The sequence below is a fragment of the Pan paniscus genome, chromosome 18, assembly GCF_029289425.2.
Source record: "Pan paniscus chromosome 18, NHGRI_mPanPan1-v2.0_pri, whole genome shotgun sequence".
Taxonomy (NCBI): Eukaryota; Metazoa; Chordata; class Mammalia; order Primates; family Hominidae; genus Pan; species Pan paniscus.
Genome location: NC_073267.2, coordinates 78,427,702 through 78,454,337, shown reverse-complemented (window position 1 = coordinate 78,454,337; position 26,636 = coordinate 78,427,702). Strand labels below are relative to the sequence as shown.

Sequence of the window (26,636 nt, the reverse complement as noted above, 5' to 3'; positions counted from 1 at the left end):
TGCAGACATCTAGATTTCCAGTTTCTCAAGTTGCTAGATCAGCTACTAGGGCCCAGACTGGCCTGGGCAATACAGTGAGACCCCATCTCTACAAAAAAAACAAAAACAAAAACAAAAACAAAAAAACAATTAGCTGGGCATGGTGGTGCATGCCTGTAGTCCCAGCTATTTGAGAGGCTAAGGTGGGAGGATTGCTTGAACCCAGTGGGTGGAAGGCTGCAGTGAGCTATGATCTCGCCACTGAACTTTGCAACATTTGTTATTACCCTTTTTTTTTTTTTTTGAGTCTCACTCTGTCACTCAGGCTGGAGTGCAGTGGCGCAATCTTGGCTTACTGCAACCTCCGCCTCCCGGGTTCAAGTGTTTTTCATGCCTCAGCCTTCCGAATAGCTGGGATTACAGGCGCTTGCCATCACACCCTGCTAATTTTTTTTTTTTTTGAGAGATGGGGTCTTGCTATGTTGATCAGGCTGGTCTCGAACACCTGGGCTCAAATGCTCCGCTCACCTCGGCCTCCCAAAGTGCTGGGATTACAGGCGTGAGCCACCACACCTGGTAAGCTATTACCTTTTAGGTCTCTTCTCTCCTGCTCTGTTGGTCCCTGTGGCTTCCAGAGGGAGCAGATAAATGTGTTCAGTACACTGTCTTTCACCAGAAGTCCCTATTTTTTACATTATGAACTTCCCTGTTGTTTAAATGTTTTTTGTTTTTTGAGACGGAGTTTTGCTCTTGTCACCCAGCCTGAAGCGCAGTGCAGTGGTGCGATCTCGGCTCACTGCAACCTCTGCCTCCCAAGTTCACACAATTCTCCTGCTTCAGCCTCCCAGTAGTTGGGATTATAGGCACGTGCCACAATGCCTGGCTAATTTTTTGTATGTTTAGTAGAGATGGGATTTCACCATGTTGGCCAGGCTGGTCTCAAACTCCTGGCCTCAAGTGATCTGCCCACCTCAGCCTCCCAAAGTGCTGGGATTCCAGGCGTGAGCCACTGCACCCGGTCTAGTTTTTGTATTTTCAGTAGAGGTGAGGTTTTGCCATGTTGCCCAGGCTGGTCTCGAACTCGTGGGCTCAGGCAATCCTCCTGCTTCAGACTCCCAAAGTGCTAAGATTACAGGCGTGAGCCATAGCACCCTGCCAAGATGTAATTTTCTAGTTTTCTTTTTGAATTTTTAGCTATGATTCTCCTATAAAGAAAGATTTTCCTTCATATACCATTTGGTTACCCTGACATACAATTCTTACAGGAAACACAAGACAAATGCTTTATTCTTTCCCTTTACTTAACAAGGTACAAAATAATGAGTTGATGCCCTGGCAATCCCAAAGATGTCCTATGAGGGTTTTTTTCTTTGACTCAGATTTTTATATCTTTGATGTACTTCAACCATTGCAGGCATTATTCCTTTTAATGATCTAATTGTCCTATCTATGGCAATGGGAGTCCCTTCAAGTTGGCTCCAGTGTCCTACAGATATGATCCCATTCATCTCAGGTCGCTTCCTTGTATTTAAGCACAACAAGATGCCTTGAGGCTTATAAATGTATGATTCCTGCCTGCCTCAGACTTCGAATCAACCTTATTCCATATAGAGCTTAGAATTCTTTTAGTAGAAAATGGTATTTAGAAACTATAAATTGGGCTGGGCCCAGTGGCTAATGCCTGTAATCCCAGCACTTTGGGCCAAGACAGGTGGATTGCTTGAGGTCAGGAGTTCAAGACCAACCTGGCCAACATGGCGAAACCCCGTCTCTACTAAAAATACAAAAATTAGCCAGGCGTGGTGGCATGTGCCTGTAATCCCAGCTACTTGGGAGGCTGAGGCAGGAGAATCACTTGAACCCGGGAGGTGGAGGTTGCAGTGAGCCGAGATTGCACCACTGCACTCCAGCCTGGGCCGACAGAGTCACATTCGGTCTCAAAAAAAAAAAAGAAACTATAAATTGTCACTAAGAATGCTTACTGCCACTGGGTTGTCATTGTTCTTGGGATTGACAATGGACTGAGCTGGAAATATCTATTTTTTAAAAAGAGAAAAATAAATTGTGAGTTCATACTAATATTTCCAACTGAAATTCAATATTACAGGGTTTTAAGCTGGGCACGGTGGTGTGCACCTGTTGTCTCAGCTACTTGGGAGGCTGAGGTGGGAGAACCACTTGAGCCCAGGAATTCATGTCCAGCCTGGGCAACATAGTGAGACTCTGTCTCTTAAAATAAAATAAAATAAATTATAGGGTCTTTACTCTGGTTCTTTACTTTATACCTCTTTTTTATGCTAAAAATCTTGATTCCTAATAATATTCACAAAATTACATTAACTTATTTTCTTTATCTATATGTGTGTGTTTCAAAATAATATACCAATAATGGCTGGGCACGGTAGCTCACGCCTGTAATCCCAGCACTACGGGAGGCCAAGGTGGGTGGATCACCTGAGGTCAAGAGTTCAAGATCAGCCTGGCCAACATGGTAAAACCCCATCTCTACTAAAAATACAAAAATTAGTTGGGCACAATGGTGCACACCTGTAATCCCAGCTCCTTGGGAGGCCGAGGCAGGAGAATTGCTTGAACCCAGGAGGTGGAGGTTGCAGTGAGCCGAGACTGCGCCACTGCACTCCAGCCTGGGCGACAGAGACAGACTCCATCTCAAAAAATAATAATAAAACAAAACAATATACCAATATTATCACGAGCAGTGACATTACCAAATGCAATTTAATATTTCCTTGTGGTTCTTTTTGCCCTGATACATTTTAACCTTAGCTGAAGGATAATTTAATGGGACAAATCATTTTTCTACCAGCCTGACACCATGGTTCCTTAATTAGGAGTAAAGGGAGCTAAGTGCAAAAGCTCAAGTCATATCAATTTTTAGACCATTTCCCCTTCCAACTAGCATCCTGAGACAAAAACTTAAGGTCTGGATGAAAAAGTCTCCAGAGAATGGATATAAACACAGGAGAAACAAATCACCCTACTGAGTAACACGGGGTCAGTGAACTGAAAGAATAAGAGGCCAGGAAAGAAATCATGAGCATAATTCTCATTAAACAGGCACGGTAAGTCAGAGCTGACAGGCAGCTGCAAATTTTCTCAGCAGGAGCTATAGTGAAATGCTGCTTAGCAACACCCGAAGGCAGATGACAATGACGACCATACAAAGAGCTGGAGAATCAGATTTAAGCGTGACAATCATGCCATCTTACAACTGCCTATTGACCAACCAAGCTACAACTAATTCTGGTTAAGTGGTAAAATCTGGCAACTGTACTGCCTTTGCTTTATTACTTTTATTTCCTATCTTTTTTAAAGGTGGGAAAAATAATGTCTGAGCCAATACAATTCAGGCACTGACTCGCATAGTGACACTCCTCTAAAAGCATTTTTAAAAACATCTTAAAACTTAAGAGAATGTTGTGGAGATAAGCTGTGAGTTAGAGGACCCATAATGAAATTCAAGGTGATCTCATTATTATTAGTGATTTCTTCAAGTTGAGTGTATAATCATTTTCAAGTTTTGATACACCTTAGATCATCCATGGAGCTTGAGTAGGACGAAGATGCCCGGGCTCTAATGCAGACATGCTGAATCAGAATCTCTAAACGTGGGCTGGCTATCAATATATTGAAAAAGATCCCAGATAACTTTTTTTGCACCCAAAGTTGAAAATTACTATAACATAACATATAAACATTTAAGACAAAATTTTACTTGCATGAGAATCACCTCGGGAGCTTGTTAAACGTGTGGAGTCTCAGGACACTGGAATGTTTTGGATTCAGTGGCCTGGTGTGGGCTGTGTAGTTTCCATATTTAACCAGCATTCCAGGAAACACCTCATGATCCAGGTGTCATCAAATCACACTCTCAGCAACATTTTTAAACTTTATTTTTTGGAAAGAAAAAAAGGCTGGGGTCCAGAATGTGGCAACTACTGACCTGAGTGATGTTTGTGAATATCTGCTCAGACATTCTCTCGCACAGAACAGCCATCAGCTGCAGGACAAGCAGCTTCCGCTCTTGGCCTTCCACAAGAAGAGTCTGATGTTGCTCTAATTCCAAGAGGCTCTTGCTGGAGAAGGGCTCAGTTTTTAACTCTGTTTCATTTTCCGAGGCCACATGAGTCAACTCCTACAAGCATGGCAGGAAAGAAAAAGTGAAGATAAAGCCAGTACAACTAAGGCCTTCTCAAACATATGTAGAAAACTCTGTTTGAACTGCATGTTTAAATAAATAGTCTGTGTTTGTTGCAACATTATTTATAATAGCCAAAACTTGGAGACAAGCTAAATGTCCAGCAATAAGAAAAAATTATGATGTATTTATTGTATCACAGCAGTTAAAATAAATGAATTAGATTTATATGGGTATCAATATAGATAGATCTCAAAAACACTACTGAGTGAAAAATCTAAGTTGCAGAATAATATGTACAGTATGATACCATGTATATAAAAATCTAAAATCTCATAATAAAACACACACACACAAAGAAATGGTTTGACAAGCTTTCTGCTTTGTGGGTATTTTTATGATTTCTACTAGTAGCCTTCCTTGAACTGAGACCTCAGATCACCTCACATTCTCAAACCCCTTTTGGAGACCATGAGATGCCTCCAGCACTACAGCTCTTTTCCTCTAAGATACTTAGAACTAACTTCTAAGAAATCATGTATTACTGTGGGTTTTGTAGGCTATTCACCTACCCTTTTTGGCTCACTGAAACCTCTGCCTCCTGGGCTCAAGTGATCCTCTCACCTTAGCCTCCCAAGTAGCTGGGACTACAGGCACAAGCCACCATGCCAGGCTGATTTTTTTTTGTATTTTTGGTAGAGACGGGGTTTCGCCATGTTGCCCAGGCTGGTCTCAAATGCCTGAGCTCAGGTGATCCACCTGGCTCGGCCTCCCAAAGTGCTGGGATTACAGGCGTGAGCCACCTTTTTTTAAGTATACAATTAAAAGCACATCCCCTTGGAACGTGATTTAGAAAGAGTATTGCTGGGCACGGGGATGGGTGTGAACATGGGAGGTAAGAAAGCATCAAAAAGTGGTGTCCCCTATTTCAAGTTCTCGAAATGTTAGCCCTGATTCCCTCCTTGAATTCTCCCATACCCACAGAAACCTTAAACTCTCTTAGAGTTCTTTTAGAGTAGACACTTTATTTAGGGGAACAAGTTGAGAAAGCAGAGCTGGAGGTCACTGGCTTATGATGTCATACAGTGCAACAAGGAGTAACATTATGGGGTACAAGTTACTCTCAGAGAACAGAAGAAAAGCAAGCAAAGCACAACCACTGGCACTAAGAAACAAACCCGGAAAAGGCTTCAAGTGCCTGCAAAATGAAATGAAGGAGGCAGAATTGCTAAATCTCCTTTGCAAATACCTGACAAAACAACAGTCAGAAAGGATAAGGGATTACTCTATAGCTGTAAAACCTGCTATTAACTTCAAAAGAGTTCTTACTGTCAACACAGAGCAAAGATTAACTCTTTCATGGATCGAGGGTTTTGCTTTGTTCATCTCTAAACTGTCAGTGCCGATTACTTGGAGAAGTAGTAGATAACATGAGTACTAGTGAAGAGAAGTTTCTTCTTTTTACCAATCCAAAGGCTACTAAAAAATAAATTCCTTTATGTCCTCTGACCATTTTCCTTAAATTAGGGCCTACATTTTAGGACCTAAAATTATAAATGCTTTGAAAATTCTAAGGGTTTCCTGGAACTCCCCTGGAACAACACTGACCAGGAACTACAGGTAGTTCTTACTTTCAAACAGAAGATGAAGAAGTCTCCTGCCAAACCGCATTCCTGGCAGTGGGACAGCAAGTCCCCGAGATGCTCCACCCGGCCCTGTTCAGAGGATACCTTCTGGTACAGGGCTTCATCTTCATCTTCATCACTGCAATGCAGGGTAAAATTTATCTTGGCAGTGTCACCAGAGATACACATAATTTTAAACCCCGTAACAATCTTCTAAAGTAACATGTTATGTCCAAACAGTTAACCATTAAAAAGATCCCCTAAATTTATTTAACTTACTTTATTATTTCTCCATTCTGAAAAAAGTATTGATTATCAGAAACTAGGCTGTTATGGGCCAGGCGCGGTGGCTCGCGCCTGTAATCGCAGCACTTTGGGAGGCCAAGGCGGGAGGATAATGAGGTCAGGAGACAAAAACCATCCTGGCTAACACAATGAAGCCCTATCTCTACTAAAAATACAAAAAAAAAAAAAAAAAAAATCAAGGTCTGGGTGAGGTGGCTCACACCTGTAATCCCAGCACTTTGGGAGGCCGAGGCGGGTGGATCACCTGAGGTCAGGAGTTTGAGACCAGCCTGGCCAACATGGTGAAACCCCGTCTCTACTAAAAAATACAAAAATTAGCTGGGCATAGTGGCTCATGCCTATAATCCCAGCTACTTGGGAGGCTAAGGCAGGAGAATCGCTTGAACCCAGGAGGCGGAGGGTGCAGTGAGCCGAGATTGTGCCATTGCACTCCAGCCTGGGTAACAAGAGTGAAATTCTGTCTCAAAAAAAAAAAAAAAAAAAGAAACTAGGCGGTTATGTCCTGCATGGTCATGAAGATGGATATTAGCTGGGCACAATGGTGCACACCTGTAGTGCACTAGGAGGCTGAGGCAGGGAGACTGCTTGAGCCCAGGAGTTTGAGGTTGTAGTACATTATGGTCACAACTATGAATAGCCACTGAACTCAAGTAACATAGACAACATGGCAAGATCTCATTTCTACAAAAAAAAAAAAGATGGATGTTGGAGAATTACTATTACTTCTGCAAAAGCAAGGAGGAATTAAAGTATAAGTCATATGCAGATATTCTGGGTCCTGAGGAAAAACAAAGAAAGAGAAGGCTGCAAAGTAAGGCTAGATCACAGAAGGCCTTGGATGTCATTCAAAGGAACTTTGACTTTTTTCTGATGAGCCACTGAAGGGTTATGGGCAGCAGAAAAAGATGTGATCATCATGGGAGGACATGCAGTCTCAACTGAAAGGAACCAATTAGCCGAGATAAGAAAATGCATAAAGGTTCAGAAAAATGAGTAGGTTGAACATGATTACCGAGTTATAAAATCTGGCTAAATCAGTGCTATGATTACTGCGAAAATTTCTATAATTATTTATTTATTTATTTATTTGAGATAGAATCTCGCTCTTGTTGCCCAGGCTGGAATGCAATGGTGCGATCTTGGCTCACTGCAACCTCCGCCTCCTGGGTTCAAGCGATTCTCCTGCCTCAGCCTCCTGAGTAGCTGGGATTACAGGCGCCCACCACCATGCCCAGCTAATTTTTTGTATTTTTAGTAGAGACAGGGTTTCACTATGTTGGCCAGGCTGGTCTCGAACTTCTGACCTCGTGATCTGCCCACCTCGGCCTCCCAAAGTGCTGGCATTACAGGTGAGCCATTGTGCTCAGCCATTTTTTGTTTTGTTCTTTTTTAATTTTTGAGACAGGGTCTCACTCATTGCCTAGGCTGGAGTGCAGTGGTGCGATCATGGCTCACTGCAGCCTCAACCTCCCAGTCTGAGGCAATCCTCCCACTTCAGCCTCCTAAGTAGCTGGGACTACAGAGGGGCACCATCACGACCAACTAATTTTTGTATTTTTTTGTAGAAACCGGGTTTTGCCACATTGCCCAGGCTGGGCAAGAAATTTTTGTACTTTCTCATGAGGTACTATGGCTTTTAGTTTTTAATTCTTCTGACAAGAGACAAAGATACTATGTATACATATATATACACCTGTGTGTGTACTTACTATTTTTTTAATTTTTTTTTTTTTTGAGACGGAGTTTCGCTCGTCACCTAGGCTGGAGTGCAATGGCGCAATCTCGGCTCACTGCAACCTCCACCTCCTGGGTTCAAGTGATTCTCCTGCCTCAGCCTCCTGAGTAGCTGGGATTACAGGTGCCCGCCACCACGCCTGGCTAATTTTTGTATTTTTAGTAGAGACAGGGTTTCACCATGTTGGCCAGGCTGGTCTCAAACTCCTGACCTCGTGATCCGCCCACCTCAGCCTCTTCCAAAGTGCTGTGATTACAGGCGTGAGCCACTGCACCCAGCCCCAATTTTATTTTATTTTTTTTTTGAGACACAGTTCCACTCTTGTTGCCCAGACTGGAGTGCAATGGCGCAATCTCGGCCCACCGCAACCTCTGCCTCCCAGGTTCAAGCGATTCTCCTGCCTCAGCCTCCCAAGTAGCCGGGAATACAGGCATGCACCACCATGCCACCACGCCCGGCTAATTTTGTATTTTTAGTAGAGACGGGGTTTCTCCATGTTGGTCAGGCTGGTCTCAAACTCTTGACCTCAGGTGATACGCCTGTCTCAGCCTCCCAAAATGCTGGGATTACAGGCATGAGCCACTGCGCCTGGCCTTTTTTAAGAAATGGAGTCTCGCTATGTTGCCCAGGCTGGCCTTGAACTCCTGGCCTCAAGCAATCCTCACACCTTGGCCTTCCAAAGTGCTGGGATTACCAGTATGAACCACCATACCCAGCTCAAGATACTGTATTATTATACCATATTATCATATAAACAAATACAAAGGCATTGAAGATGCACTAAAAAGCAAAACACTAAAATAATGTGAACAGAAAATAAGATACTAGTTGACTTTTGTTTTCCTCTTTATGTGTTTTTTGTATTGTACAAAGAATATGTGTTATTTCAGTGAACAATGACATAAAATTTTTTCAGACTAAATTGAGAAAAAAAAGATAGATGTTTCTTCATCTCATTGAAAAGTACAATTATTAATTTGGCAGCCCATCTCATCAGGCAGTATGTCTCAATGTGCCAGTTCACTAAGAACATGGACTTCATATTTCTCTAATAGAATGAATAACCTACATATTTAGCTTAGGATATTTCCTGTATTATCCCAGAATCTTCCAGAGTCCTTCAAATCAGTCATGTTTTCTCCACAACATTCTATGTTAAAGGAAAAGCCAAAATGGATAAACGTCACTTCTAAGCTTCTGTGAGCCATTTTGATTGTGAAAATGAAGTACTGTATTCAAATACTCCTAAAACAACACGACGTTAGCCTGGCATGGTGGCGCGCGCCTGTAGTCCCAGCTACTTGGCAGGCTGAGACAAGAGAATTGCTTGAACCCAGGAGGCAGAGGTTGCAGTGAGCCAAGATCATGCCATTGCACTCCAGTCTGAGCGACAGAGCAACACTCAGCACCAAAAAACAAAACAAAACAAAACAAAAACACATGACAATTATCTTAAGAAGCACTACTTTAGTCACGCTTTAAAATTCAACGATAAAGAGTAAATTCCAAACAATTATATTTAATTCCAGAAAAGTAAAAACTCTGGATCTAAAGATCATAAAATCCAAGCTGCTCTTATAGAGTTTCTTTAAATAAACTTCTTTTTTTTTTTTTGAGACAAGAGTCTCACTCTGTCACCTAGGCTGGAGTGCAGTGGCACAATCTTGGCTTACTGCAACCTTCATCTCCTGGGTTCGAGTGACAGTCCTGCCTCAGCCTCCTGAGTAGCTGTGACTACAGGCGCCAGCCACCACAACCGGCTAATTTTTGTATTTTTAGTAGAGATGGGTTTCACCATGTTGGCCAGGCTGGTCTTGAACTCCTGACCTCAAGTGATCTACCCACCTCGGCCTCCCAAAATGCTGGGATTACAGGTGTGAGCCACCACGCCTGGTCCTTCTTTTTTTTTTTTTTTTTTGAGATGGTCTCGCCCTGTTGCCCAGGCTGGAGTGCAGTGGTACGATCCCAGCTCACTGTAACTTCCACCTCCTGATTCAAGCAATTCTTTTGCCTCAGCCTCACAAGTAGCTAGGCCTACAGGCATGCACTACCATGCCTGGCTAATTTTTGTATTTTTAATAGAGATGGGGTTTCACCATGTTGGCCAGGCTGGTCTCAAACTCCTAACCTCAGGTGATCCACCCACCTCAGCCTCCTAAAGTGCTGGGATTACAGGTGTGAGCCACCGTGCCTGGCCAAAAACATCTTCTTAATAACTGTTGCTGGGCAGAATAGCAGCTTGCATTTGTACTGATAATTCTGTTTGCAATCTATGTGTTTTTCTATTTTCCTCAAGTCCATCAAACTGAAGGGGTGTTTTAAAACTTTACCAAGTTAACCATGAATATATAATTATATTTCAACACTTCAACAAACAGCAGCACTTTGAATGTGATGTGAAATCCAAACAGGATAGCAGCCACCCATGAACATTACATGGACTATGACCAACAGGAATTTACGTTCTGAGGTAATAACATTAGATCATCCAGAAAGTGGAAATAATTTAAAATATGCAATTGTGAGATGTTGGAGAAATAAATGATCCATTCCACTAATATTTATTAAGCACTTTCTAATCAATCCCTATGAGAAACAAATTTCCATCATAAAATTACCATAAAAGATAGCTATTGGACAATTTCCCTCAGGAATAAGTCTGACTATAAACACACACATATACCATTTTGAGAGTCAGAAAGATAATTGGATTATTATGGTGTTAAGGGTGAACATGTGTCTGCCCTTTACTCTGATTAACTGGCAAAGATGGTGGAGTAAGTGGGCTTGTTGTGATGCAGAGCTGTGAGGCTCCAGTAAATTGCACCAACTATTAGCAGGCATCTTAGGAAAAAACCTGGAGGATTATTTAAGGCTCACGTTTCATTTAGAGAATATAAATAGCAGGCACCTGAGCCACTTGAGTTTCTGGTTTCTTTTCTATCAGCGCCCCTTAGTGGTTGAATCACTGAATGGCCTTTTGGGCGGAACTAAATCTGAAGAGAACAGTAACGGATGGGTGGACTCACCTAATGGCCTCTTTGATGGTAATCATAATGCCACCTTGAGTGGCAGCTCTAAACTGACACAGAGAATGGAGAGAGGGCACAGCTTTGTCCAACCCTGCAAATCCTTTCAGGCTGGCAATTGCCTTCTTCCTTTCCAGCTTCCCCAGAATCCATAATAAGATTTCTTGGCAAAGTGACCTGGCAGAAAAAGCAGTTATGAATGAGCTTGTCATCTTACTCCATGCATCTAACAAGCTAACATAAAAAAAGAAAGAAAGGCTGTCAGGTTCCACTGCATTTTAAATGCTGGCACAATCTCCTAGTACTACTGAAATGCAGGAGTGGAAAGTATGCTTCTTGTGAATTTCAGAATGCAAATATCCTGAAATTCAATGAGTGACTGACTAATCCTTGGCTCTGGCAGCAACCCTGATTTGCCACATGAGCCCCACGTGATTTTTTTTTTTTTTTTTTTGGTAATTCCAAGTGTACTACTGCCTTTGCATCAGGCACTGTCAAAGAAAGTATACACGGATAAAAATCATCTACGCTCAGCAAGACCAACAGCTGGAGACCAAGAAACAGCATACCAACAAAATATTGCTGATTCCTCAACCCCTTTCATCTGTGCCAATCAACTAGAAGAGGAACTAAATCATCATTCACATGTTCCTTGTCAGTCTCTGATGAGGACATGACAGTGCTGTGAGGACTTGAGTTTTAAAACAAAAACAAGAGGCCAGGTGCGGTGGCTCACGCCTATAATTCCAGCATTTTGTGAGGCTGAGGGGGGGAGGGGGTGGATCACCTGAGGTCAGGAGTTCGAGACCAGCCTGGCCACACGGTGAAACACTGTCTCTACTAAAACTACAAAAATTAGCCGGGCATGGTGGAAGGTGCCTATAAGCCCAGCTACCCAGGAGGCTGAGGCAGGAGAATCGCCTGAACTCAGGAGGCGGAGGTTGCAGTGAGCCGAGCTCGCACCACTGCACCCCAGTCTGGGCAACAGAGAGAGACTCCGTCTCAAAAAAAAACAAAAACAAGAGTTATTTTGTGGACTGTCCCTTGAAACCAAGTTCACAGATGTACAGCCTCCCTCTTCCAATGCATTCTCTCTTGTCGTTGCCATTGCAGCTGTGGGATACAAGGATGTGCTGACTCAAGCTGAAGAGCCAGGGGAACTATGTAAGCTTTGAATAGTACAAAAGATGGTGTTTTCCTTCACCACTTAGCAATGGTGATAATGATAGCTACCATTTATTGAGCTTACTATTTGCCGGGGACTGTACTAAACACATTAATGCATATTTAGTCTTCACAATAACTCTGTGAAGAAGGTACTATTATTGCATATTGGATTACATGTGAGGATCTCCAAACACCAAAAATCATAATTCTATAGGACTTGAGATAAGATAACTCTTACCTGGAGGAAGAAACAACATAAATTACTGTGAAAATAGAGCTGATACAAAATGAATCCTACTTAAATTCTACGACAAAGGAGTATTTTCTGGATGACTAACAAATCCCTTCTATCTAAACAGCACACTGCATCACCAACACCAAATCCCAGGCTAAATTACAAAGTGCCACATTCAGATCTAGATTTCCCAAATGTGTTTTCTAACTCCCCACAAGGTCATTATGATCCATCCCCTATTTCCTTCTTCCTAGACATGTAATTGCAGTATTTCTCACTGATCGAAAAGTGGCATGTTTACACATGTAAACAGAGATTTTGTCTTTGAGATTTAGGACAGAGGCTGAGGAAAGTCATTCTAAAAACTGTATCCAATGCCCTGTGATCTGCAAAATTCTTGTTCTCTTCTAGATGAGCAAAATAGGAAGATCTCAGTGTTTTCCTGACTTTTAAAGGAAATGATAATTTCAAAGTGGCAAATATAAATTCAAAATAAGAACAAAAACAACATGCAAAAAAGACGTCACAATTTATAAACAAATAAGGGTCCCTTGATTGTTTACCTTATGTGAGACACACTCTGCTTAGTAAAACAGTAGAGAAGAAAAAGCACTCCCAGGACTGGAAGCAGGGAATCCATCAAAACTGTTAAAGGTTCATTCCCAACCACGTACACCTAGAAAAAAGGAAATGGTGAAGAATAATCCCATGACTGCCTGGCCAGAGCAACGGGAATCACACACCAAACACCTAGCAGGGCTCAGCGTCTTAAGCAATATCTCATCCGAATCACACCATTTTAGCTCCAAAGATGTGCTCAGATATGGCAATGAAACAATTTGAGTTTGGCAGACAGGCTGAACAAGACAGTGAACTGGAGCAGCACCATTTCATGTGTGCAGTCCCTAGAACTGCCCAGAATATGTCAACTACCCCGCTTTCTGACCTCTTCCTTTCCTACTTTTGGCTATGTCTGAGTTTCCTAATTTACCTATTGTGTAACTATATGATAACCGTCCTACTGCTGAAGGCCCTGCTATTAGGAACAAGTAATTACTACCAAAGGGAAAAACTTAAAACTGGATTTGGAAAATCAAACCAAACCCAAAACACTGCTTACTCCAGTTTCATCACTCTTAAGATGTGACCACCACATGGACATGTCCTATTCTCCCTAATTCTATAAATGTTCAAAGAAATTATACTGTAGGGCTGGGCACAGTGGTTCATGTCTGTAATCCCAGAATTTTTGGAGGTCATGGAGGGAGGATTGTTTAAGGCCAGGATTCAAGCCTAGCTGGGCAACATAGTAAGACCCCATCTCTACAAAAAAATTTAAAAATTAGCCAGGCTTGGTAGTGCACACCTACAGTCCTAACTACGTGGTAGGCTGAGGCGGGAGGATCGCTTGAGCCCAGGAATTCAAAGCTGCAATAAGCTATGATCATGCTACTGCCCTCCAGCCTGGGTGACAGAGTAAGACCCTGTCTCAAAAAAAAAGAAAAGTAATTGCACTGTTCACCTAGATCTGTACTGGCTCTACATGGTTAAGTGTGTGAGGATGTTGACTACTGCCTATGAAAAAGTTAAAAAAAAAAAAAGTGTGTGAGGATGGTGAATTTTATTAATAATCGTAACGCTGCATGTTTTAGTTGTACCTTTCAATAAGGCTAGCACAAATGCATTCAATTCAACAAACATTTACTGAACACTCACTGGGCTCAAAGCACTGTTTTAGGTACTGTAGTGAATATAAAAATCAGTAAGGGTCATAATCCTTCATATTGCTTGCGATATATGGGAAGAATAAAAAAAGTAAACCTATTATTATTATATTTGAGATATGGTCTCTCTCACCCAGGCTGGAATGCAGTGGTGCAATCACAGCTCATTGCAGCCTCAATCTCCAAGCTCGAGTGATGTTCCCATCTCAGCCTCACAGGTAGCCAGGACCACAGGCACACACCAGCATGCATGGCTAATGTTTTGTATTTTCAGTAGAGATGGGGTTTTGCCATGTTGCTCAGGCTGGTCTCAAACTCCTGGGCCCAAGCAATCCTCCTGTCTCATCCTCCCTAAGTGCTGGAATTACAGGTATGAGCCACTGCACCCAGCCAAGTAAACCAATAATAATAATAATAATAATAATAATAATAATAATAAGGCAGATAATTGCAAGTATCTTAAGAAGTACAAAAATGTTATTCAAAACTCCAATTAAACACAATAGGATTTCAAAATGTAATTCTGTTATAAGAAGTTAATTAAAACCTGATAGTATGGACAGTGATAATGGTAAAAAGAGAAAGAAAATGAGCTGACAATGATTATGCTCATGGTGTATGTTCTGGGAATCATAATAGGTTTTTATCTTCCAAGTACTATGCTAGATTCTTTAAAGAGCTAGCTTGTTAAAATTATAACAATCTCACAAAGTCACTACTAGCAGCCCTATTTTGCGGGTGAAAGCGGCCCAGTGTGATGGCTCACACCTGTAATCCCAGCACTTAGGGAGGCCAAGGAGGGAGGATCACTTGAGCCCAGGAGTTTGAGAACAGCCTTGGCAACACGGTGAGACCCCATCACTATAAAAAATAAAATACAATACAACACAATAAAAGGAAGGGAAGGGAAGCTCAAAGAGGCCCTTATTTATAGAAAGAGTTTTGAAGTAGGAATCAACGTTGTTCATGAAACTAAAGATCATGGAGGCACTTTCATGAGCTGGAAAAATCTCTGTGCTTTTCCAGTGAATCCTGTCTCTTAAAAATCAGCCCTAATTTTTCACATCCCTTAAGCCTCCTGACTCCTCTCTGGAGCCTGTTAGCCAAGGAGCCAGCTTCCTGTGCATGATCTAATCTCCATAAGCCCAGCTAAATGAAGTGCTGTGTACAGCAGCGTTCAGAAGTCATGTACAGGCCTAATGATGATATCACCAATTACAGGAGGCAAAAGAAGAGATTCTTCCAGATAACGTAAAGACCTATTGTTCGGCTTTGGATCCTGTGTTCTCAGAGGTAATCCCTGTGGAGCCATCCTTCCTTACCAGGATTTTTTGTACAAAAAATAATAAGCCCCCAAACAAGAACAACAAAGAAAACAAAAAACAAATGGAGTTAAGTCTTCATTATTTACTGGCTTGATAGGGCCAAAGCACCCCAAACTTTAACAAGAACTCAACTGAGCACATTCCTCAGGGTTATATGTTGTTGCTGATAAATTCCTCTAATTTGGCCAGGGGCGGTGGCTCACACCTATAATCCCAGCACTTTGGGAGGCTGAGGCGGGTGGATCACCTGAGGTCAGGAGTTCGACACCAGCCTGACCAACATGGTGAAACCCCATTTCTACTAAAAATACAAAGTTAGCAGCGCATGGTGGCACATGCCTGTAATCCCAGCTACTTGGGAAGCTGAGGCAGGAGAATCGCTTGAACCCAGGAGGCGGAAGTTGCAGTGAGCCGAGATCGTGCCACTGTACTCCAACCTGGGCAACAAGAGTAAAACACCGTCTCAAAAAAAAAAAAAAAATCCGCTAATTTTTTGTTTGTTTCTTCCTTATACTTTTCTATATCTTCTTATAATGAACAAGTACTACTTGTGCCTAAAATTTAGGAAATAATGTACAGCTATTTATACATATATATTATTTATTTTTATATAAAGATTCAACAAATGTTTATTGAGTGCCACTTTTGTGCTAGCACACTTGCAGCCCTGAAGATACGGTGCTGAACAAAGTATCTGCTTCAAGGAGCTAACATTCTAGTAGAGGAGGCAGGCAAGAAACAACAACTATATAATACCAGGTAGTGACGAGTGCTAGGAAGAAAAATAAAGCAGGTTAAATGGATAGTGATGAGGAGAAGAGCATGCAGAAAGAGAAAGAAAAATTAAGAATAGCCCTTATCGGCTGGGCACAGCGGTTCACGACACCTGTAATCCCAGCACTTTGGGAGGCAGAGGCGGGTGGATCACGAGGTCAGGAGTTCGAGACCAGCCTGGCCAACATGGTGAAACCCGTCTCTACTAAAAATACAAAAGTTAGCTGGACGTAGTGGTGCGCACCTGTAATCCCAGCTGCTCGGGAGGCTGAGGCAGGAGAATTGCTTGAACCCAGGAGGTGGAGGTTGCAGTGAGCCGAGATCATGCCATTGCACTCCAGCCTGGGCAATAGAGCAAGACTCTGTCTCAAAAAAATAAAAAAATAAAAAATAATAACCCTTACCAATTTACCAACTAGTATCTATCAAGTTCACGGATAGAAACAGAGAAATAGGACTTTTTTTAAGTGAAAAGATTTAGAATTAAGGTTTTCTTCTGGTTCAATCTGATAAATAAATGCTTTCTACAGTATCTTAAAGAATGTCAATGGCCTCTCCTTGATCTATACACAATTGCCACCTCCCTTCCAACACTAATAGTAAATTTCTTCTGTACTGAGCTCAAATCTACCTCCCTTTAAACTTCCTTGATGGAAGTACATGTATCCTTTACAAGTTTTGGGCTGGGTGCAGTGGCTCATGCCTATAATCCCAGCACTTCGAGGCTGAGGTGGGAAGATCACTTGTGCCCAGGAGTTCAAGACCAGCCTGGGCAACATAGCATGACCCTATCTCTACAAAAAATAAAAATTAGCTGGGCATGGTGGTGCATGTCTGTACTTCCAGCTACACAGGAGGCTAAGGCAAGAGGATCTCTTGAGCCCAGGGGCTTGAGGCTGCAGTGAGCCATTGCACTCCAGCCCAAGCAACAGAACAAGATTCCGTCTCTAAAAAATTAATTAAAATAAAAAATAAAAGTTTTGAGCTGGGTGTGGTGGCTCACATCTGTAACCCCAGCACTTTGGGAGGCTCAGGAGGGAAGATCACTTGAGTCCAGGAGTTTGAGACCAGCCTGGCCAACATGACGAAACCCTGTCTCTACTAAAAATGCAAAAACTAGCCAGGTGTGGTGGGGTGGGCCTGTAATTCCAGCTACTCAAGAGGCTGAGGCACGAGAATCATTGCTTGAACCCAGGAGATAGAAGTTGCAGTGAGCCAAGATCATGGCTACTGCACTCCAGCCTGGGTGACAGAGTGAGACACACCAGCCTGGGTGACAGAGTGAGACACTCCAGCCTGGGTGACAGAGTGAGACACTGTCTCAAAAAATAAAATAAAATTAAATTAAATTAAAATTAAAAAGTTTTGGACTAGTCATCTAAAAACAATAATCAAGATCAGTTTCACATAACTATGTACAATTATGTGTCAATTAAAATTTTAAAATAATAAAAATACATAATTTTTAAAAATACAGTTTCTTTTATCTGCCTTAAGCACTGCTATGCATCCTAATGACCAGATTGATTTTGGAGATGAAAGATATGCAATGGTACTTATTAAATTGATCCAGCACAAGTTCTGCCTCCTCCATAAGCCTGCCATATATTTACTCTTCAACTGTTCATTCATTCATTCACTCATTCATTCAAATATTGAGCACCTAACCACTATGAAATGATTTTTCTTCTTTAAATTCCAATTGCACTTTAGAGCCTGTGACATATAGTTGGTCCAGGAATATAGTACATAGTTATCTCCCAACCCCTGAACTAGCCTGGAAGGCAAAAGTCAAGCTCCCTTCTTCAGCACCTATCAGAGTAGATTATGAAGTAGTGTTACCTGAATTTTTGGTGAATAGGCAGTGAATACAGTAGTACACAATTTAAAGGAAGCCCACTGTTACTGCTTTTATTTTTTTATTTTATATTTTTATTTTTTGAGACAAAGTCTCGCTCTGTGGTCCAGGCTGGAGTGCAGTGGCATGATCTCGGCTCAGTGCAACCTACACCTCCCGGGTTCAAGCAATTCTCGTGCCTCAGCCTCCCGAGTAGCTGAGACTACTGGCACATCCCACCATGCCTGGCTAATTGTTACTGCTTTTATGAAGCAAACAATAACTACCGTGTACTGCATTCCACTCAAGAGTGAGCCAGGTATTCAGCCAAACATTTAACATACAGAAAGTCTTCATAAGAGGAGTCCTGCAGGTGAAGCATTTTTGTTCCTATTCTAAAAATGCGGAAAACTGAGGCTCAAAGAAGCAGTCAGTCAATTGAGCAAAGACACATTGTTAGCAACTGGCAGAACCAGGATAAACCCAGATCTGTGTGAGACAAAATCCATTCACAATCCACATAGAGGGAAAGCAGATTAGTGGTTGCCAGGGACTCGGAGGAGGTTAGAATGGGGACTGATTGCTTCATGGATATGGGAGTTCCACGTAGAGTGATGAAAAAGTTCGGGAACTAGATAGTGGTGATGGTTGAGCAACATCGTGAATAAACTTAATGCCACTAAATTATACCATTTCAAATGGTTAAAATGGTAAATCTCGTATGTATTTACTACAATATTAAAAATCCCCAAACACATACCCCTGGCCTCTCAATACTTACCTCCTTCCCCTGTGCATAATGAGATTTTCATTGCTTCAGTTCCTAGCCTATACCAATTTTATCCCAGCCGTCCCCACCCTCAGAGTCAGTATGCCAGCATGTCAGGCTTTTAATAACCCTAGTCCTGCAAGCTCTGCAAGCTGGAGCTGAAGTGTCCGTGTGGCACCATGGACAGCGGCTTCTGTAACACCTCCCCTTCCTCCTACTTATACAGCTCCCTTCTATTAATACCAAGTTTTCCAGTAGATCTCCAGGGGTATACTCTGGCCAGCTGCTTCCAAGGACTGCCCCCTTCTTCCAATCTCTTGTCTAGTACTGAACTCCTATGCAGGTTAAAGTTCAGTCTGCACCTGACATCCAACATTTACACTCCCTATTTACCCTATTTACACTCCCAAAGTAGAATCTGGTCACTTCCCTCTTATCGTCCCCTGATCATTGGCTTGTATTTGGAGTTTGGTAACCTATTCAGGGAAATGAGAGGCTGGACTGATTCAGCCAATGCTGCATTTCGAACTCAGCCAGCACTTACAATAGCCAAACAATGCACTAAAAAGGAATAATCCTTCCCATGAAATCATACTACACATGGAAGAAATGGTTGGGGTAGTTCCTTCCAGCCTCCTCCACATTGGACTGGTGACAGTATGGACTGAGGAAGCAGCGAAGGCACAACAGACAAGCTGTTCCTGCCCCATGGAGGGCAGGGCCTGACTGCTCCACCTCTGTGCCCCAACATCTAGGTGTTGTGTGATTTCCTTGGACTGTGCTTATGTTCAGTCTCTTTCTAGTTGGGGCGGGGCGGGGGGCAGGTCTTCCCTGATCACGTGGAGGCAAAGCGGGATGGGAATTCAAGTTCTGAAACACAATACAATACTTCACGTGTTATTTTTCTTTTCCTTTTTTTTTTTTTTTTTGGTTTTTTTTTTTTTTTTTTTTGAGACACAGTTTCACTCTGTCGCCCAGGCAGGAATGCAGTGGCGTGATCTTGGCTCACTGCAACCTCTGCCTCTTGGGTTCAACCGATTCTCGTGACTCAGCCTCCCAAGTAGGTGGGATTACAGGTGCGTGCCACCACGCCCGGCTAATTTTTGTATTTTTAGTAGACACGGTTTCACCATGTTGGCCAGGCTGGTCTCAACTCCTGATCTCAAGTGGTCCGCCAGCCCCACCTCCTAAAGTGCTGGGATTACAGGCATGAGCCACTGTGCCTGGCTACTTCACGTATGATTTCTACCTACGATAAAGATGTTCCTAAAACGCATATCACTGAAAGTTCCCTTTTTTAATGGTATAATGGTTGGGTATGTCTTACACAGAGTTATTTATGAATATTTCCGCTGACCAGTTGTGTGACTTAACACAAATCAGTGGACTTCTCTGAGTCTGTTTCCTTATGTGTGAAACAAGGTTGGATGAATGGTGCTGTAAGGCCTCTTTCATATCTCATCTATGATTCTCTGACTTGACTGCAAGTTTGCTCATTTCCTTCATTCCCTTTTGGTACCTCAATCATTAAGACGTGAGACTAGTTGAAAAAAATTAACCACCACTCCAACAAAAAATGCAAAACAACTGAAGTTTCAATGTGACCAGATGTAATAAGTTTCTAACTCTTCCTCATATGCTTTCTGTTATGCTATCAGTCCTGAAGTTAGTCCTTTAATGATGAAATCATGTTCAGTTGAAAGGTTTTCTGGTTACTCTAGGTATTTCCACAACTAGGGATCCCCAAACAAAATACCAAGATATGGGAAAGCTGAAGAAGTGAAGGGAGAGACCTTAAGGTAGCTTTTCAATTGCGTGGTGTGATAAAAGCCTCTCTGGGGTTAAGTGAAAGGATGCCTGGAAGAAAGGCTGAACCTGGCCCGGGTGCAGTGGCTCACATCTGTAATCCCAGCACTTTGGGAGGCCAAGGCGGGCAGATTGCCTGAGGTAAGGAGTTCAAGACCAGCCTGGCAACATAGTGAAACCCTGTCTCTACTAAAAATACAAAAAATTAGCTGGGTGTGGTGGTGGGTGCCTATAATCCCAGTTACTCGGGAGGCTCAGGCAGGAGAATCCCTTGAACCCAGGAGGCGGAGGTTGCAGTGAGCCAAGATCATGCTACACCACTGCACTCCAGCCTGGGCGACAGACAGAGACTCCGTCTCAAAAAAAAAAAAAGAAAGAAAGACTGAACCTCCACTTACCTGTGGCTTTTCAAATACAAACATGTAGCAAGAGCTGAGGGGCAAAGTCAGAGGCCAATGTGGATCAATGAAAACAGATTAGGCAAGGATACAGACTGGTACCAACAACCCCAGTGGCAGTCTGGGGATTTCCACATTTCTTCCTAATTGCACCTCGGCTTTCTTTCGCAGATCCAGCCAGCTATGATATGAGGCGTCTGTGGTTAAGCCTTACAATTCTTCATCTAAGCTTAGAGGGCTGCTCTGCAATAAGCGATAGGATGATCTTAGCTATGGCCCACACACTACTCTAACTCTTTGTCTACTTGACTAGGAACGCCTTGAAGAAAGCAGTTGGTTCTTAATCATTTCTGTATTTGTGAACCTGGCAAAGTGTCTGGCTTTCAGTAAATACCTGATAAATGTTTCTGTGACTGATTGAATCAAAGAATAAATGAACAAAGTAGGCTGCTATTTTCTCAAAAGCTCTATTTTTGTGGGGAAGTTACAATGCCCTATGCATTTCCTTTCTCTTTCCCTCCCTCCCTCCTCCCTGCCTTCCTTCCTTCCTCTTTCCCTCCCTCCTTCCCTCCCTCTTTCCTTTCCCTCCCTCCCTCCCCCTTTCCTTTTCTTTCCCTTTCCCTCCCTCCTCCCCTCCCTCCTTCCCTTCCTTCTTTCCTTTCTTCCTTCCTTCCTTAAGCTGTAGCTACAGGTGATTCCATCAGTGCTAACTAACAGAGCAGAATCATAGAACTTCAGCCATGGAAGGGAGAGCAGACTGAGCAAAGCTGGACTGTACATTGGCTTGTACAGCATCTAACTTCAATATCTGGAGGATGGAATTTTTCTGGAAGGAATGGCTAGAAATTTAAAAGAGAAAGAAAAAAGTGGGTGGAATCAAAATGGTCAAAAACATTAAGAATAAACATGTTTCTGTTTCAAAGCAAACAAAATAAAACAAAACAGAAAGCAGTTCTCACATGCTCCATTTCTTTCTTTCTTTTTTTTGAATTCTTGAGAGGGAGCCTTGCTCTGTCACCCAGGCTGGAAAGAAGTGGTGAAATCTCGGCTCACTGCAACCTCCGCCTCCCCGGTTCAGGTGATTCTCCTGCCTCACCCACCCGAGTAGCTGAGATTACAGATGCCCATTATGCCCAGCTAATTTCTTTTTTTTTTTTTTTGAGATGGAGTTTTGCTCTTGTCACCTAGGCTGGAGTGCAATGGTGTGATCTCGGCCTACTGCAACCTCCGCCTCCCAGGTACAAGCAATTCTCCTGCCTCAGCCTCCTGAGTAGGTGGGATTATAGGTATGAGCCACCACACCCGGCTAATTTTTGTATTTTTAGTAGAGATGGGGTTTCACCACATTGGCCAGGCTGATCTTGAACTCCTGACCTCAAGCGATCCCCCCACCTCGGCCTCCCAAAGTCTTTTTTTTCTTTTTTTTTTGAGATGGAGTCTCGCTCTGTTGCCCCGGTTGGACTGCACTGGTGCAATCTCGGCTCCCTGCAACCTCTGCCTCCCAGGTTCAAGTAATTCTCCTGCCTCAGCCTCCTGAATAGCTGGGATTAGAGGCACCCACCACCACATCCAGCTAATTTTTTATTTTTTTGGTAGTAGAGATGGGGTTTCGCCATGTTGGCCAGGCTGTTTTTGAACTCCTGACCTCAGGTGATCCAACTGCCTTGGCCTCCCAAAGTGCTGGGATTACAGACATGAGCCACCACGCCTGGCCTAATTTTTGCATTTTTAGTAAAGACAGGGTTTCATCATATTGGCCAGGCTGGTCTTGAACTCCTGACCTCAAGCGATCCGCCCACCTTGGCCTCCCAAAGTGTGCTGGGATTATAGGCGTGAGCCACCACACCCGGCCACGTGCCCCATTTCTCATTTCATAGACTTCCGTGACATTGCTAAGCATGTCCCTTAGAGACTACTGCAGAGTAGCTGAAAGAGCACAGGGAAGTCAGTAGTCAGGAAACCTGGATATGAATTTTGTTTCTGTCACCTTTGTGACTGCCCCAAATTACACGTTAAATGAGTGAACATGGATAAGACATTTAAGTCGCTCTCAGTCTCCATTTTCTCATTTATAATGTAGGCATCAAGCTTTTGGCATAAGGACCAATTAAGATAATTCATGTTAAAAGATTTTGTGAAATATATACCCCATACGAATGTTAGATTTCTTCCTAAATGTTTTATATGTTTGATGCTATTGTGAATGGAAATATTTTCTTAATTTATGGGCTTCTCTTTTACAGGGATGTACATGTGTGGGAATACAAACATGAGGGGCCTATTCGGAATCAAGCTGACTGAATCCTAACACTGAAATTCAGTACAGGCTGGAACTTGATTTTACACCTCCTAAAGATTAAACTAGTCAAATACAGCCTTCTAAAACATTACAGTGATCTTTCTGATAGTGGTGTTCCAGAACTTCTAATGCACTTGCTGAGTGTAATTAAGACTTGTGAGAGGAAAAAAGAACAAGGCAAGTTACCTAATATAGCAAGTATTTTGCACTGTGCATGCTTTCAGAACATATTGCATAAGATCGTCTTTTTAAAAAACAAGTTTCCCTGAACCAAAAGAGAACTGACAGTTTTTTGAGCACTTATGTGCTACAATATGCCACGAACCCACCAAGTTACCTTATTTCATCCTCACAAATCAAGTGTTAAATAAGTTACCTAAAGTTGCATGGACAGTCAACTTTGGAGCCAGATTCCAACCTAGGTCTGTCTGGCTCAAAGGTGCTACACCATACCAGAGAGTCTGAACCAAAGCATTTAGAAAAGCTAACATTTGCAATTCCCACAGCCTTGAAGATACTTCTTTCGGTCTTTTGCTTGTAATTCAAGGTCACAGTTCAATTACACATGGATGTTTCCAGAAAGAATTATTGCCAGTGCAGGGAACCAAGGTTAGAAAGAGACTAACTTTTCACTATAAAGTTTTTTGTACTTAAATTTGTACCATGTGCAAATATGATCTTTTCTAAACACAGAAAGGGAGAGTGAAAGGGAAGGAAAGATTGGTTCCTGGACTTGCTCTGCCACTCCCCAGCTGTATGATTTGGAACAAGTCACTTCACAAAATCTTTTGGATTTTATTTTCTTTACTACAAAATGAGTGGTTAATCTGTCAAAACTCATAGACTATACAACTCCAACAGTGAATCCCAATGTAAACTATGGACTTTGGATGATACTGAGGCATTAAGGTGGGCTCATCAATTGTAACAAATATACCAGGCTGTCTGGAGATAGATATATGGGAACTCCCTGTACTTTCCACTTAATTTTTCTGTGAACCTAAAACTGCTCTTAAAAAATAAAGTCTATTGGTGGGCGTGGTGGCTCACGCCTGTAATCCCAGCACTTTGGGAGGCTGAGGCGGGTGGATCACTTGAGGTCAGGAGTTCGAGAACAACCCAGCCAACATAGCGAAGACCTACTTCTGCTAAAAATACAAAAATTAGCCGGGCATGGTGGCACATGCCTGTAATCCCAGGTGTAATCCCAGCTACTCAGAGGCTGAGGCAGGAGAACCACTTGAACCTAGGAGGCAGAGGCTGCAATAAGCTGAGATTGCGCCACTGCACTCCAGCCTGGGCGACAGAGTGAAACTCCGGCTCAAAAAATAATAATAATAAATAAAGTCTATTTAAAAAGTGAGAGGTTACACTTATTTCTGAAGTTCCTTCCAGTTCTAAGATTCTATTATTCTAATTTACTCTGCAAATGTAATTAAAAATTCAGAAAGAGGAGTCAAATATCCAATCTGACAGAATAGCTGTAATTAGAAATTCATTAAGATTAGATGGAGAAAAGACTTGGATAATTAAAGGCAAAATTCCCTGAATCTGGAAACAGAGAGATAAAATGGAAATGAGAATGGAGGAAATAAACTACTTAAGTGCCTCCCAGTTTTTCCTACCCTAACATTTCTTCTGCTTTTAGGAAGAGTGTCAGGCAAGTACTGTGAAGTATACTAAAAGGAAACGTTTTCCCCATTTCAGAATCTAGCCAATCCTCTTACGAGCAAAAAATGTCCAAATAAAAAGGCATTATAACTCTCTTACATTGTCCTGCCCAGAACCAATCTCTGTGCAACCTAGGCCTCCCTTCACCTCTCTAGGCAAAGAATACACTATTAATCCTTCTCATACCAGGGAGGGCAAAGAATTTAAGCATTCTAGGGATTGGGCCCCAGGCATTCAGAGCAGAAGGAGAGAATGGAGAACCACTGGACTAAAAGTGTTTTGAGCTGTGTATCCCCTTTATGTCTCAGATAATTTTACCAGATAGAAGGTACATACATAGAAGTGAGAATCATTTATGCAGATGAAGTACACGTGGCTATGCTAGGTTTTCAATTCAATTCACCTAGCACCTATGAATGCACCTACATGTGGAGAACTTTCCTCCTGGCCCCCCAGAGCCATCAGAACCACCTGCTCTACTCCCTGCTGGAGTGAAGGACGCAAGAGTAAAAAGCCCTTCCCCTATACTTTTTCCCATCATAAAATTTTCATTCAGAGCATTGAGGGTTTACTCTTTTTTGTTGTTGTTGTTGTTTCTGTTTTTTAGACAGAGTCTCTCTCTGTTGCCCAGGCTGGAGTGCAGTGGCATGATCTCGGCTCACTGCAACCTCTGCCTCCCGGGTTCAAGCGATTCTCCTGCCTCAGCCTCCCAAGTAGGTAGGATTACAGGCACGAGCCACCACGCCCGGCTAATTTTTTTGTATTTTTAGTAGAAACAGGGTTTCACCATGCTGGCCAGGCTGGTCTCGACCTCCTGACCTCAAGTGATTTGCCCGCCTTGGCCTCCCAAAGCGCTGGGATTATAGGCATGAGCCACTGTGCCTGGCCCTAGAAGGAAATATTTCTAATATGCAATCCTTCCCTTTTTAAACAAAGTATATTGGACATACCAGCCCCAACAAACTTTGCTTTTCAAATTCTTATGCCCTTTTTGAGTAGTTTTTTGGTGTTCTTTCTTGTTCCTCTCTGCTGGCATTCTCTTGTCATTGTGCCTTATTTAGTCTAACTTCTATTTTTTAACTTTGAATTCTCCTATGGTCTGAAAAACCAGATAACCTGCAGTCTGATCAGGATAGTGTATAAAGGTGACACGGGCTGCTGTGCAGCTAGTGCACAGCCTCTGGGGTGGCCACTGGGTGGGTGGTGGCAATGGTGCACATGACAGGGGATGTCAAGGTGGAAATGCCAAGTGAGGCACCAAGATAAAATAGACCCACACTCCAAAGAAAGACAGCAGACTAAGATGGGAACAGGTTGGGGATTATAAAAACTGCTCTTCCAGAAAGAGGGGAGAGAAGGATCAAAAGTATGGAAGGGCCGAGCATGGTGGCTCATGCCTGTCTGTAATCCCAGCACTATGGGAGGCTGAGGCAGGTGGATCACCTGAGGTCAGGAGTTTGAGACCAGCCTAGACAACATAGTAAAACCCCATCTCTACTAAAAATACAAAAATTAGCTGGGTGTGGTGGCTGGTGCCTGTAATCCCAGCTTCTTGGGAGGCTGAGGCAAGAGAATCGCTTGAACCTTGGAGGCAGAGGTTGCAGTAAGCTGAGATCGCACAACTGCACTCCAGCCTGTGTGACAGAGTGAGACTCAATCTCAAAAAAAAAAAGTATGGGCCAGGTGCAATGGCTCATGCCTATAATCCCAGCACTTTGGGAGGCTGAGGCAGGTGGATCACCTGAGGTCAGGAGTTTGAGACCAGCCTGGTCAACATGGTGAAACCCCGTCTCTACTA

The 26,636-nt window shown here is 42.7% G+C and overlaps 1 protein-coding gene across 3 annotated transcripts in view; it reads right to left on the bottom strand.

Moving 5' to 3' along the window:
- Positions 1-26,636, bottom strand: part of TANGO6 (transport and golgi organization 6 homolog) — a 242,128-nt gene that overhangs the window by 172,517 nt on the left and 42,975 nt on the right. For all 3 annotated transcript variants that reach the window (XR_010110278.1, XM_055100397.2, XM_003814560.5), the window contains exons 8-11: positions 12,799-12,911; positions 10,834-11,010; positions 5,770-5,902; positions 3,944-4,135 (exon numbers count right to left, since the gene is read on the bottom strand). Coding sequence is in view for 2 of the 3 variants with exons in the window: in XM_055100397.2 (XP_054956372.1) it covers positions 3,944-4,135; positions 5,770-5,902; positions 10,834-11,010; positions 12,799-12,911 (615 nt within the window). In the remaining variant the exon portion in view is untranslated. The remainder of the gene's footprint in view (positions 1-3,943; positions 4,136-5,769; positions 5,903-10,833; positions 11,011-12,798; positions 12,912-26,636) is intronic.